The sequence below is a fragment of the Lycorma delicatula genome, chromosome 1 (assembly GCF_047948215.1).
Source record: "Lycorma delicatula isolate Av1 chromosome 1, ASM4794821v1, whole genome shotgun sequence".
Classification (NCBI taxonomy): domain Eukaryota; kingdom Metazoa; phylum Arthropoda; class Insecta; order Hemiptera; family Fulgoridae; genus Lycorma; species Lycorma delicatula.
This window is the reverse complement of record NC_134455.1, coordinates 259,546,192-259,558,238: the sequence shown is the minus strand read 5'-3', so window position 1 is coordinate 259,558,238 and position 12,047 is coordinate 259,546,192. Positions and strand designations below refer to the sequence as shown.

Here is a 12,047-nt window from a genome sequence, read left to right as displayed (position 1 = left end):
AAGGGTGTCAGCCCGCAACACCCTACCGCCCCGGTATTTATTCACATATTTGTACTCCATTAATTTTCAAAACAAATGGGTAACAGGATAATCCCCAGCAGGCAAGGCTCTGACACCTATAGAAACGGCCGTCCCTAACATGGGAAACAGACGCCGACCAAACACCACCCAATCTGGAACAGACACGTTGGATTTAAAGTACCTGATATGGTCCGCGGGTGGGCCTTTGAAGAACACCACCTACCCTGTATATCTACAGCGTCTTCCTCTATCCGCCACCTTGAGGACGCGCCCAGTAGGGGGACATTATTATAATAATAATAATAATAATTATTATTATTAATATTGCGTGACTGTAATTTCTTTTCTTTTCTCAAAAGAATTATGATATTTCATGTAGATTAGTTAGACAAATAGGATTATGTGGCTTAAATGTTTTCAGCACATTTATTTGGAGGGGAACAAAGTGGAGAAATTAGATGATAATTTCTTTCTGGCATTCCAACAATTACAATGGCTTGATATCAGAAATAATGAGCTACTTCAAATTCCAAAAACCATTGCTAAGCATCCATGTTTGCAAGTTCTTCTTTTGGAGGGTAATAGACTAAAGGAACTTCCAGTAGAACTAGGTAAATAATATACATATGTAATTGTACTGTTAATAATATAATATTATATTTTGTATTAAGTTTAACTTCTATTAAAAATAATCTTGTCTGCAAACTGCAATTTAAAGAAAATTATGAATTATGAATAACCAGACATTCTGATAATTATGCACCTTTAACTCTCTTAATGCTTCATTAGTTTATATCTCTTAACTTCATAACTTTAATTTCTTTTTGAAAAAACACTCTTTAAGGGCAATATTACAGTACCATTATTTATGTTAATGAATTTGCTGCTATGAGTGAATCCTACTGGGGATGGGATTAAAGATTATGCTGGGAACAAATTTAAAGTTTTTTTGGCATAAGAAGGAAAATTGGTCTAATCTTTGAACTTTTTCTTTGAATTCAAGTATGTAAACAGTTTATCTGTACCACACTTAAATGTTATGTAACATACAGGTGAAATATGAAAGAATATTTATTTTTACATATACGTGACACCTATCCATCTTAGCCAACTTTTATGATTGTTGTTTTCGACCAGTTTGGCATCTGGAACATCCCCCTTCCTTCAGTGTCTAATACTAGTCACCAAGCTATAAGTAAACTGTCCCTTGTATCTCTTTTTCATGCCAGTGATATCTTTGTGGAAATGGCTCTCCATACTAGTCACTGATGAGATAAAGATTATCTGGAAGAAGTCCAATTGGAACATTTTTGATTTCCTAAATATTTTTCACAATGTATTTTTGAATAACACCCATACTAATTTTTCAGTTTGGCTTAACAGATCTTAAAATGTTACATCTTTTATCAAAATTTTTATTTGGAGTCCAAAAAATGTATTGATTTTCAGCATCACTTAGAACAGAGAACCTTTCCTTCAAATAATTAAGCAGACCCCTATTTATTTTTTCTATCCATTGCCTTAAAATTTTTACAAAGCCCTAATTTTATATGAAATTGAAACAGAAGGATCATGTCAATTGGCAAGTAAGGGATATACTACAACATTTTTCTTTCCAGGCATAAATGATTCATGTTCTTGCTATTCCTTTTTGATGAAATTATTTGTATTATCTTTATTGTTCTACGCCCAAGAAACAACAAAATTTAGTTGTTTAAATTGTTACATGTATTTCATTAATGCTCACCTCAGTGAATTTTTTTTGAACAAGATTTTAGTAATTTTTTGTTTCTTTCATTATAGTTGCTTAATCTAACAACACAAAAGGTAATTCATCCCTATTGTGAAAAAGGATAGCCTTCAAACTAGTTTTTGAAGAATCAATGAATAGTCTGCACTAACTTGTTTTGTGTGTTCAATCACTACATCAGTCACAGAAAAAATAAATGTTACACTAAATATTGTTTTTAGAGTAAAAATCTTTAAATGCTCATGTCGATAACACGAATTGTACTTCAGTGTCATATTTAAGGAAAACAACCTTTCAGCCTTGAACCCAAAAGGTCAGCCTTTGTTTTGACTATTTAAAATCCCGAACAAGGTTGTTAAATTTGCCTCATTATCAGATGAGGTTTGCAGAATGAGGATCACCTTGATTCTCATTTTGAAGTAAAGTAGCTACCTCAACTTCAGATTCATTTTCTGTGGTTAGGTGTGTTGGAGAATATGATATGGCTGTAAGACCTTATTTTTATATTTTGGCCTCATACCATATTGCAAATTCAGGTACTTACTTACTGTTTTGTTTTTATTTACCGATTATTCCTTTTATCTAACATCAATGTGACAAAGTTCATAGGCTGAGAACGCTTAGCCCAGTCTGTATAGATATTCAACTATTATCTTAACAGCTGACTTAACGGCCAAATGTTACTGCATAACATTTTCTTAAACGTGAAGTCAAACTTCATCAATAATCTTGATGTTTAATCCCATCAATGTTTAATCCCAGAACTTATTTGAATAATTTACAAACTTCCTTGGCATTTTTATTCTCTATTGTAACATAATTTACTCCACATAGTACCTGTAAATCAGTAGAAAAAGCAGAATGAAACTATGCTTGGTCTATATCTGTGAATATTTGAGCAATACTGGGGCGTTTATGAAGTGTTCACTGAAGTGTTGCATCACATCAGTGCATGAATTGGATCTACAACGCAGTTACTGTCTTTGTAATAGTAAGTTTTAGAATGTTTATTAACATTATCATTAAAAACACAATAACTGTAATTTCAACAAAATAATTAGTAAGAAATATTATTGTTCAAAGATTGTACATGTTAAAAAAAATATATTTTTGTTCAATCATCATAAGAAGTTATGTTAGAAACAATAAATTTTTTGTGTAAATGTGTTTACCAGGGTTATTTCTGATTTATGCTAGTGTTAGTTCAAATGAATGTTATTTTTTTCTATGTTAATCTGAAAATCTGATATTGTTATTTTATTACACAGGGTTGCTTCTAGTATTCTGTTTAGTGTGTGAAGAATTCAATTAAATATCCAAAGGCTTTCCAAAAATTATTTCTTACTTTATGAAGGAAAGAAGGTAGCTAAGAGGCTGGCCAAAGAGGAAATTGCAGGGTATGAGTGGAAATTTTGGCTTCTGCTAAAAAAAAAGTGGGAAATGGACAGCAAAGAGGGGAAGTGGGAGATGGGGACAGGAAAAAGATATGGCTAGAGGTGAAGCAAGACTTCTTACATTTTCTACAGATATGTAGAAAAGAAAGGAAGTAAATAGGTAGTTCATAGGGATCTCCATAATTTGTGCCACTGACTTATTGCTGTCTTTGATTTGGAGAAAACATAGAATATGACTTAGAGATATATTGAATATCTTGAATGATTGGGTTGTAGTGATATGTCTCAGCATAAAGCATATTTTATCGCATGACTAGAGAAGTTAAAGAAAAATTGGTTTTCAGCAATTTAGTAGCAAGAATAATTTCAGAAAATAGAATTTTGCAGGACATTGCCTTAGAGTAATTTGTTTATTTCAACTACAAATATTATTATAGAAATCTTATAGAATGTTATAGAAATATTAATGAATTTGTTGTATATATTATTTTTATAATATAAAGATCCTTTTCATGTATTCACTGTATGTGGGTGGATGATTTTTGCACTCTTTATCATTCACATTGATAATTGCAAAGTGTTTATTTAGAATTTCAGCTCTTTGAGAAAGCAGGGTGAAGAATATAGTTAAATTTTTGATCTTCTTTAATATTTAAATGTTTTTTTTTTCGTTTATATTAGAGTAATGCACAAAAATTACTTAAATTAATAATTTAAAATTATTTTAAAAAATAAAAATTATTAAATTTATTATTTTTTTGTCAGAAATTGCTGAATTGCTGCATGTAAAATTATTTTTTTTTTATTTTATAAATGCGTATCTGATAACCTGAGTCAAACATTAACAAGAATTGAAACCTGTTGTTTAAAACTTTTTACTTATGAAGGGCTTGAGGTAAAATAAAAGTATAAGTAATGTAAATGAGATCCTCAGAAAAATGAATTAGGTGCAAATTTCTTAGTCATACTACAAATATGTTTATTATGAGAAAATGAGATGTCGTTAAAATCACTGAGAATTTTTATTCTATATTATAAAAAAAAGTCAATTGTGGGATGTCATTTAAATGAACTATACACAGAGCTAATTCCTTTAAAGTTTGTTAATACCTGCCTTTCATCTGGAGTCCAGGTTCAAATTCCGGTCAGACTTGGTATTTTTCATATGCTAAAAATAATTCTATCAAACAGAAAAAAAATTATCAAATGACAAAGATTAAAGCAATTGTGAAACTAAAATCTAACTGTAAACACAAAACACTAAAATCTAATTGTAACAAATTTTTCAAAAGTCAGTTTGTGGAAAATGAACTTAACAGCATTTGAATGACTACATTCCTCTTAAATAATTTTTATTTATTATCTTACTGCTGTAATTTTAGTTTAATAAAAAAAAAAAAAAAACAATAAAAAAATTTATGTTTCTACAATAACTTTAAAAAAGTAATCTTTACAAAATGTAATTTTGAGATTGCTACATTTACTTTGATTTGATGTAAAAAAGTTTGATTTTACTTACCTTTTACTAAACATTTCCATCAACAGTATTCAATAATAGTCCCTCACATTTAAAAAAAATCAGTATATTGAGTGAAGAAAATTACTTTTCCTAGACAAGAAAAAAAATAAAATTATAAGCCGGTGCTTTTGGACCTCTAAATCCACCTGAAAATCGAATATTGTAATTTCACTTAGTACATATCATAAGTAACTTGAAGTTACAACAAGAGAAAATGTTATAATTGTGTAATCTATATATCAAGCTACTTAGTAATAAACACATGTAATATACTTAGAAGTGCAGCATTTCAAAATAAGGTTGCAAACTGGGAACATCTATGGTTAAGCTTTACAGATCCTCTCGATTGAATTATGGATTCGTGATCTACTCCTTTGTTTGATGAATGGCACTTACAATGTTAGATCCCACCCAAAGCAATAGTTTTTGACTTTTAACAGTGCATTCTGCTCTAGTCCAGTAGTAAGCATTTGATCAGAGTATGGCAAGACTTTTCTCAGCCAACAACGGAATCAACAACAAGAACATTGAAATTTCATATAAAAGCAGAACATTTACTTTCCCCTAAAGGAATTTGAAAATTAGTTGTTTTTGAAATGATTAGCATATCTTTGATATCAGCTTCAGTATGTTCAGAATGTTTAAGCTTAGTGTAGATTTGTATTACTAAACTTGAACTAACCTAGCTTCATTCACTTACCAACTGCATGCTTATATCCTGTGGGAATATCCACCACTTCATTTTCATCTTCATTTGATTACATATAAACCAAGCAATATGAACTACTTATGTTAACAGAAATTTTGCAAACTTCCTTTCCAAGGTAACCCACAGTGATTAATAGTGACTGTTTTAAACAGATTAATATCATATATGTATCTTTGTAGTATGTTAGTATGTAGTATGTTACAGATATGTTCAGTCTTCCTCATCAGTGCTGCATATTTCCTGCTAATATGCCATACTCATGGTTCTTCATCATGTCAGACTGATTTGACCATATACAATGTATTATGTTACTTTTAACTTTTCAGAGAGTCCTTTAAATAGTTCCTTCTTATTTACTTGCTTTCATCTTATTCATCTGAATGTGAAATCATTTTGAATATCTTTATTTTTTATATTTTTTATCTTTTCCTCACTTATTTCTTTTTTTTTTTTTTATTTCTTTAGTACTCTAATTTTCTTAGTGATAAAATTTTATACCAGTTACGGTTTAATAAATTCTTTAGTTTGTGGTGTCGCCGTAATGCTTCTATTTCAATTATTTGATGTGTTAGAAAGCATGATGTGTAATTATTTGATGGATTTCACAGTATAAAGGTACTTGCTGCATATTTATTGCCAATGCAATTTTATTTTCACAGTTGATTTCATTTTATGTCCTTGTAGAAAAATTTATTTTGTTTTAATTAATTTATATATTCCATGAAATTTCATGACTTGGTTTTTATTACTTAGCTACATAGGTGGAGTATTTTAAGTTTTAGTACAGTTTTTGTGTTTGGTCATCCTTAAAAAAAGGTTCTTAAAGTGAATTCATTTTTTTTATTGATGAATTATTTCACTACAGAAGCTTTGAAGCTTGTACATTAAGAATATGGAAATGAAATTTTGTAGCATACAAAATGCCATGCCTGACTGGGATTTGAACCCAGGACCTCAAACGAAAGGCAGAGATGCTACCATTCTGCCAAAGAGATTAGAAATTTTACAAGTAATATTTTTGTTTAATTTTCTTTTTTTATGTCTTGCATCTTAATTGTATAAAATAGATTTAGCTGTTTGTTTGGTAGATACTTGCTTTTCAACATAATCTCTTTTTTTAGCATCTGCTGCCAATCGATATTACAAAACAGTTTTATCACTTTTATAAAAAAAAAGTATTTACAAAGTTGTCATATTTCACTGCAAATTTTTTCCCTCCTAGCCAGTTTTAGGTTTGGGATTAGTTGGAACTCAGAAATAATTCAAATAAAATAATAAATATCAAATATTAATGAGGATATCAATAATTTAAAAACATAGAAAATATCAATGTTGGGCTGTTCAAACATATCATAGAAGCAATTATATCGATATAAAGCATTAGTTATAGATATTTTCTCTGGGTAATGCTGAGGTTAGATTTTTCTAATTGTAAAATTACTTATATGAATAGATTATTAGGAATGTATGATTACTTTCAAGTATGACATGCAATTAAAGGTGTCAGCAATGTTATTTAGAGGTTAATATTGGAAGAAACACTTTCTATTTATGAAAAAAAAGTATAATTTTGGGAAATTTTAACAAAAAACCTCTTGCTCCTTTTAGGGCTTGAAAGTTCCATTTTTGAGTTAATAACCCAATATTATTTTAAAAAAACACAATTGAAAAGAGTAATTTATATTTAGTTATATCACTGAAGGAGCAAGAGTGGTAAAACTGTCCATAATTGTATTATAATTTTTCATCTTTCTTCTCTAGCAGTTACTGAAACTAAAATTACTAAGGCTGTAAAAATTAATGTTTGTGAAAAACAAGAAACGAGCTCCATGAAGTTGTATATTGGAAAGTCACAAAGCTATGGTTAAATAGTTGGAAAAAATACTGAAACTTAGCATCCATACATCTGTACTGTAAGTGTATGCAGTGTAATACATAGTACACTGCAGTGTAATGCATAGTACCCTGTATCGTTCAGTTCTTCCTTTTTTTTTTTTTTAATGAGGGTTAAAAATAATATAATGTTAACAATAGACAATTAATTTACCAGAAATATAAAACCACCAGTCAAAAAAAAAAAACAGATGAACAAAATCAACTCTAAATTTAAACACTTAAAATTAATTTTTTATGTATTATATTGGAATACTGAAACATTAAAATTCACCATTCTGAAAATGAAAAGCTTGTTATGCTTAGATGGTCATATTCCTTCAGATATTTTTCAGATAGATTAAACACGTTAAAAGTAACAGAAAAAAGGTTTAATATAATTATAAAATTTATTTAGACAAGTTTTTATTTGTAATTAATACACTAAGGATAAGTATGAATATTACTTGGAGATCAACAGACCTTATTCACTAAAACACAAAAAATGTAATTATAAAGTATAAGCAGAAAAAGGAATTGCAAGTTTTAAGTTGACATAATAATATTAGTACCTATATTTTTTTTTAAATGTAAAAGTGTTTCATTTGCTACACGCAGCATCAAAACTTATTTTATGATAATTAAGATTGGAAAATTTAAAACCTAATTGCTGAACTATTCTGTTAAGTACCTGATTTTACAACTTATTTAATAACCACTCTGTTTTAAAGGTTCTGTTCCTAATCTTCGAGGGCTTCAACTACTAAGGAATCCACTATTATATCCACCTAAAAATGTCCTAGAAAAGGGTTCTACAGCAGTAATACAGTTTCTACAAAAAGAATGGAAAGAATATGAAGTCTGTTCAGAAAACGACTCATTTAACACACTCAAAAGTTTGCAAAGAATATCTTCTAAGGGTAAATATAAAAATCTACATTCACACAGTATTATACAAAATATATGAAAATGTACATAAAGTTTCTGTTTGTAGTGCTGTTAATTGTGGAATTAGTAAGATGGATTATTTTCATTTTGCAGCATGACGTTTAATAAAATTTTATTTCTAGAAACTCAAAAATTCATTTTATCACTCTTTAAAAAATAAAAATTAAAGAAAATTAAGTTTTAAAACAAAAATGTCAAATTTGTTATTTAACTGCACATTTTTTACAAATGTGGTCAACCAGAAGGTTGGAAAATTATGCATATAGGAAATCATGCATTCTTACTAATAGTATGAGTGCTTTGTTAAAAAAAGCAAACATTAAAACAAATTAGAATTAAAATATATTAAAAATTAATTTCCATTTATATCTAATTACTTCTAATTGTTTAAGTTCATATTTTCTACAAATAATATATTTAGCATGTTGAACATAAAATGTAGTTTTTCTTACTAAGTAGCAACTATAAAAATACAAGTGAAAAAGTAAAATAAATAAGAACAATTGTAAAATATCTAATTTAAATTATCAATTGTAAAATAGTTCAAAGATCAACCTGACATCCCTCTCATCTCTTAGGAGTAGATGTTCAACCTGAGGTGAGCAAATTTAAAAAAAAAGATTATTTTTTTAAAGCATGGAAAATGGAATGAATATAATAATATAACTTTGACTATGGTAAACAATTGATGAGCAACTTGTTAACATAACATGGAAGTTCTTTCAATGGATAAAAAAGGAACTAAAAGGTTTGAATAATAAGTAGCATTTGTCTTTATCACAAAAAACATCCATCCTACTCTCAACAATCATCAAATTTGTGATCAAATCAAATTTGTTTGTGGGCTGTATTGGATTGAATTGTTTGTGGGCTGGCTGATTTGGACAAAGATAGCTGAGTTATCCACATTGCTCCACCTGCTCTAGGTGCCTTTTCTCAGAAAAAAACTGTTTTTATTCTTCAAAATATTTTGAAATTAATCATATTACTAAAAAACCATTTCCTTCCTCTAGTGCCTTTCTGATTAAAAATTTATCTTTTTTCTTCTGCCAGTTCAGCATTATGTAATTATATGATTTATTTTTTGCAGAGACATTGCCCCCAGAAAATGTGAACAATGCAGAAAAATTAGAATGTAGTAAAACTAATTATAATCCCTTGACAAGAAAGCAGGAATCACATAATTTAAAAGATTGTGTCAAAATAACCAAACTTGTTCGACCAAAATTAAAAACCACCATGGCAATTTTTAAGGATTTTATTACAGAAGCTGATGAGAATAATCAGGTAACTTTTGATGTTCAGAAAAATGAAGTAGATATAATTAGTATTAGTTAATTGCTTAATTTCATATTATGTTACAAGGCACCCAGTTGGTGTAGTGTAGATGCTAGCTCTCACAGTTTATTCAATTTTTCCTAGGTTCAGTACCTGGAAAGGTAAAGTTTTTTATCATTCATTAAAAAAAAATTTACCTTTTTTGTATAAAAAAGATTGTACACACAGAAACTCATTAATAAAAAGTTCTAAATAAATAGAAAAAATCATTTATATTAGAAAAAGATTTATTACAGACCTGCCAAAGACATTCTGAAACAAGAAATGTGCACTTGATGAACTTATAATGTTATCATATGCAAATACAATATAATAATTATAAAAATAATGCCTTGGACAAAATGCTACCCCCCTCCCACGTCGCACAGTTATACGCACACGGCCGAGCGGCTACGACGTGGTACTTTGATACTTACACGTTAATGTGGTCGCGATTGTGATCCTCGGTTGTTATGCCGTCGTTGAGTAGAGTACGAACGGGGAGTGCTTCTCTCCCTCCCAGTTGTGTAAATTGGGTTGGGGCTAGGCTGATGAGCTGGCTCTGCTGAAGAGCCGTTCAACATTAATCACACACTTTGGCCCTTGGCAGAGACTGTCCCATAGGTAAGGATATTTGATCCCTTACCGCTACGTGCGAGCCCCGAGACGTCGGTATAGCAGGTCAGGCAGTACCTCACTCCCCGGGCTGGACTAAATCTGTGAGGGGCTGGCTGATAGATTGGATCCATGGACATTGAGATAAGACCGCGTGGTACTCTTAATTACCTCACAGGGAGTAGTTGTGTGCAGGGACTTTATGAACAAGGGGTTGTAACGTGATGACGATTGAACACACAAAGCAATGGAGAAGTTCTACCCTCCGCGTCGCATGTCCTGACCATTAACAAATCCTAGTATCCCAAAAAAATAACGTTGGTTTAATTACAAATTAGAAGTTCGTCCGTTCACCGTGAGTCCACGGCGGTACCTTCGCCTTTTAACAAATTACTTTTCAGAGTAACTTTTGAGAAAGTAAGATGGCGGAACAAGAACAAGCTCGAAGCCGTTAAGGTCGAGGTGTGGAATAATGAACAACGCTTAACAACTCTCCTGGTAACGTCCCCTCTTTCGAAGCGGTTGAAGCATCAATCCAGGCTACCAGTATTCTCGTCGGAGATAAGGTCTGATTAGTCACCGTGCCTGGGAGGACTCTGGAGGAAATAACTGATAGTAACCAATTAGTGGTTTTGGAAGCGCCTCCAACTTTCTTGTCATTTTCGGATCAAACGTCAAGGCCGAATCTGATTGTCACCCACCCTCATATTTCTGGTAAAACAAAATTTAAACTTCTCGATGACGCCGGCGCATGCGGCCATAGATCCATTCTTGTCAGTTCACTTACAGACAAGACACCTTACAATAACTGCCCGGCTCCGCGCTGAAATTTCAAAAAGGCTGATTGAGACAAGTTCCGAATGTGCACGGATGCGGTTCTTTCTGAGGTACTGGTAAGACTTTCTGACTTCCCTGAAAAGACTATGAACACAATTAATAAAGCCTTACTGGACTGTGCACGACAGTGCGTACCGCGTGGACAGGTGAAAAACTTTAAACTGTTCTGGAACTCCACATTATCCAACCTGAAGAAAAGAGAGAAAACAGCCGCCGCACATCCGAAAGAACAAAGCACCCAAGGACCTCAGGTTACTTAGGAAATACCAAGCTGAGCTTCACACTGACATCAAAAAAGCCAAGCGGTCTGCTTTCTGGGATTTTATTGCTACATTGTATTTCAGGAAGAAATGGTACCTAAGCTCACAAATACATCTCCCGGCTTAACAACGACATCCCAACCCCGTAGGGGAAGACACCCGCCTAGTGACGTTCCGGTCGCCATCCCCCCCCCCCCCCCGTTCATAGCTCTGTTAGGCTTTAACGGGAGTCGTCTAACGCCCTCTTGACTTTTTACATCTCATAGTAATAAGCCTGGCCTCGTTGGAATGCCATCGATGTAAATGCCTCTGTAGACATTTGCATCGGTAATTTATTAACTCAGCTTTTGCCTTCGCTGTAGGCCTCGTCCGGACATCTTGAAAGTCCTACATCGTATCCTAACCTAGTTTCGCTAACCAGTTCGCGGAAGCACGAACCCCGCGCCTAGTTCTATTTATGAGCCAATTTCGTGAATTTCTCGTAAATCGAGGCAAATTAAACACAACATACCACCAAAGACGTTGATAGCAACAACGAAATTTAGTCTTAGCTTACTGAACTCAACAAAAGTTCAAACCCCAGACTTGGTTAAATTAAATTATGGACTCCGGTCTGGTCCACTAGGGAAAGACGGACAGACCTCCTACTCCCACTCGGTTCCATCGCAGAGTCCCGCGTGACATTTACCTCATAAACCATCGTCAAGATGCCGCTACACCTCACGGCTGTATGTTATCCCATGCCCTCGGCAGTGCAGTTGCCATCCCGCCGACAGTGTCGTTTGCTCATTCAAATCTTACTAAC

The 12,047-nt window shown here is 32.0% G+C and overlaps 1 protein-coding gene across 2 annotated transcripts in view; it reads left to right on the top strand.

The window, feature by feature from the left end:
- Positions 1-12,047, top strand: part of LOC142330892 (uncharacterized) — a 73,120-nt gene that overhangs the window by 18,580 nt on the left and 42,493 nt on the right. The window contains exons 2-4 of one of the 2 annotated variants that reach the window (XM_075376362.1): positions 443-632; positions 7,997-8,185; positions 9,304-9,500. In XM_075376362.1, the coding sequence (XP_075232477.1) occupies positions 443-632; positions 7,997-8,185; positions 9,304-9,500 (576 nt within the window). The remainder of the gene's footprint in view (positions 1-442; positions 633-7,996; positions 8,186-9,303; positions 9,501-12,047) is intronic. The other variant, XM_075376370.1, reaches the window with a different exon arrangement.